Here is a 2,873-nt window from a genome sequence, read left to right as displayed (position 1 = left end):
TGGATATTTCTCGACATTAACCATATCCATTTATGCCTGGGAAACTGCCTGTAGGACATTACAAATCTGACTTTTTCTTATATTAGCAAATAAGTTAGTGATCACCCTCTGTAGTATATACAATATCATCGGCCCATCAAAGAAAAAACGGGGCCTTTTGTCAGCATACATAGTTATTAAGCGACAGTTATTTAGCAGTTAGCACTTAGCACTCACAATTAGCGACAGTTATTTAGGCAATGAACATGTCGACATTTCACTAGGCGCGCCACGTCAGCAACTGAGGGTCCGAACTGAAAAAAAAAAATTTAGGTTAAATTTTAAAAAAGCGACGCCTTAAATATATGAGGCGAGGCGCGCCTCAGTAAATTTGAGGCGTAAGCCTCATAAACTAAACTTATTGCGTATGCTTTGAGGCTTAAATGGACGAAATTGCGCTGAGGCGCGCCTCAAGGTGCGCCTTTTATTGTGCAATTTTAAACGTTGTGCTGCAGGAATTTCATGGGAGCGCAATTAAAGGCTATTTGGGGGTGCAAAACACATACAAAAGGTTGGCAGCAAAATTTTATTAGAAAGGGATGCATAAGGATGTGGAGGAGATGGTGGCTAGGTGTGAGGTATGCAGAGAAATAAGTACATGATTGTGACTCCAGGGGGACTACTTCAAACCTTGACTCTTCCAGATAGAGTGTGGGAAGATGTTATCATAGATTTCATAGATGGGCTACCCCGATCTGAGAGGTTTATAGTGATTTTGGTGGTGGTTGACAGGTTGAGTAAGTATGCTCACTTCATTTTCTTACATCATCCCTACACGACAGTCACATTAGCTACAACATTCATCAGAGAGGTGGTTAGATAAAAGTACTGTGTTCACAGTTATCACTTCTGTTTTTTTGGGACCTATGAGATCAACCTTTCTTTGGTAATGCATTTCTTGTCATAACACAGTTCTTGTTTGTGATTTATTCATGGAATGGAATGTACTTGTGGAGCAACTAATGAGCTACTTAATCACAAACAAGAACTGTGTTATGACAAGAAATCTTTTAGACTTCATTTGAGACGGCTTTTTTATTACTTCTTAAAATAATTTTTTTAAGTATAAAAAATTTCTTTGTTGTATTAAAAAGTTGCTTTAAAAGCATTAAGAAAGCCGTCCCAAACAAAGCCTTAATCTTTATTTTCATAAATTATGGAGTAAAATATTTGGCTTCAACATTACTTTCGTCTCATTCTACTAATTTGTCTAGTTTTGTTGGTGAACAGGTCTTGCTTTCTATCTGCTCACTATTGACTGATCCGAACCCGGATGACCCACTTGTGCCTGAGATTGCTCAGATGTATAAAACCGACAGAGCAAAGTATGAGGCCACTGCTCGCAACTGGACCCAGAAGTATGCCATGGGATGAAACATGCTCCACCTCTTCTTCGTTTGAGACTGTTTGGATATTTAATTTCTTTTTGTTTTCTGGAAAACCATCTGTTCCCTTCCCATCTTTATCTTGGTTCTGGCGCTGTTAATCGAATACCAGGCTTTCATTCACTCCCTCCTGTATACCGGATTTGTTGCTTTCTTAAATTTAAAAATTTGCACAACTTTTTTACTTTCTAATACTTTGCGTTTAGATTAGCTACATTAGGCCTGCTATTTTAATTTCTCGGAATATGTAAGCTTAGCGGTTTGCATCATTAAACTTACGCTTAGCTTTGTCACCAAGCCATCAAAAAGGCCCCCTAACAATTTTAGATTTTTATTACAGCTACCTGTCAGTTAACCATTCGGGTGATTGGTTCATAAATATAGTTTTTTTTTTATTCATTTTTAATTGATGCATTTGTGCCTCACTTTTTGCACGGATCATTTGAAATTTAAGGGATTTGCATACATACATACCACTTTATTTCATGTTATTTACATATTACATATCTACCATCCATAGAACAAAATTGGATGCATGAAGTGAAATATTAAAGTTTATAGGATGATATGAATGGTAGAAATGAATTATAGGAGTGGTAGATTTGATAGTAAAGTTTTTTATGGGTGGTAGACATGTAATATTAATATTTTGAATGTTAGATATGTAAATAACATGAAATAAAGTGGTATGCATGTAAATTTCCCTTGAAATTTTTATGCTTCCATCTTTTGTTAAGCTGCTGTGCTCTATTACTGATACGAGAGGATGGCAGAGCGGTTCTTTAATTATACAAAATCAAATGATATTTTGTAAAGTTTGTTATTGAGTTTCACTGTGTCTCTAAGCCACCTTGCAGCATTATGTACTTGCATCCTATAGTGTTACAACAATTTTTTTTCTCTATCTTTAACCAAAGACTAGAGTGCCATGATGCTCAAGTATATTGTGTCACAATGTTGTATGGTTGTACGAAAAAAATGGGGTCAAAGCCGCCAAATCCAAGCAAGGATAGGTCCCCTTATAACCCCCTAACAAGTTTGACCAACATAATTGGGGCCTAAGTCAACAGTACAACCTAATTAATTGTCACAATAACATTTCTCACATAATTAATATAACGCTTCAGAATTAAATTTAGAAGAATTATCTATTTTATTTTCTTAATTAATCAATTAGAGCTTCTATAAGTCATTAAAATAATAAATATATATTCAATGAAAGCAACTAATAATTACATATCTCAAAATATTGCACAATATTTATTCTCTCAAAATCACTATATAATAGTCATGAAATTAGTATAATCACTAATTGATCACAAGTTTCTAACTATAAAAGAATTAAAAAAAAAATGAAGAGCAAAATCTAAAGAACCTGGCAATCTTTAACAGCATCACTTTTCACAATCTTGACATATTCCCTAACGTGAAATCATTAAAATTTACATA

At 34.7% G+C, this 2,873-nt stretch overlaps 1 protein-coding gene across 3 annotated transcripts in view; it reads left to right on the top strand.

Moving 5' to 3' along the window:
* Nucleotides 1-1,616, top strand: part of LOC110104561 (ubiquitin-conjugating enzyme E2 8-like) — a 54,739-nt gene extending 53,123 nt beyond the window's left edge. For all 3 annotated transcript variants that reach the window (XM_020833718.2, XM_028695541.1, XM_020833719.2), the window contains one exon: nt 1,270-1,616. In XM_020833718.2, the coding sequence (XP_020689377.1) occupies nt 1,270-1,413 (144 nt within the window). In that variant the 3' untranslated portion in view covers nt 1,414-1,616. The remainder of the gene's footprint in view (nt 1-1,269) is intronic.
* The last annotated feature ends 1,257 nt before the right edge of the window (nt 1,617-2,873 follow it).

This window comes from Dendrobium catenatum, unplaced genomic scaffold (assembly GCF_001605985.2).
Source record: "Dendrobium catenatum unplaced genomic scaffold, ASM160598v2 fragScaff_scaffold_655, whole genome shotgun sequence".
NCBI classification, from domain to species: Eukaryota; Viridiplantae; Streptophyta; class Magnoliopsida; order Asparagales; family Orchidaceae; genus Dendrobium; species Dendrobium catenatum.
Note: the sequence above shows the minus strand (reverse complement) of the source record. Positions and strands in the feature narration are given on the sequence as shown.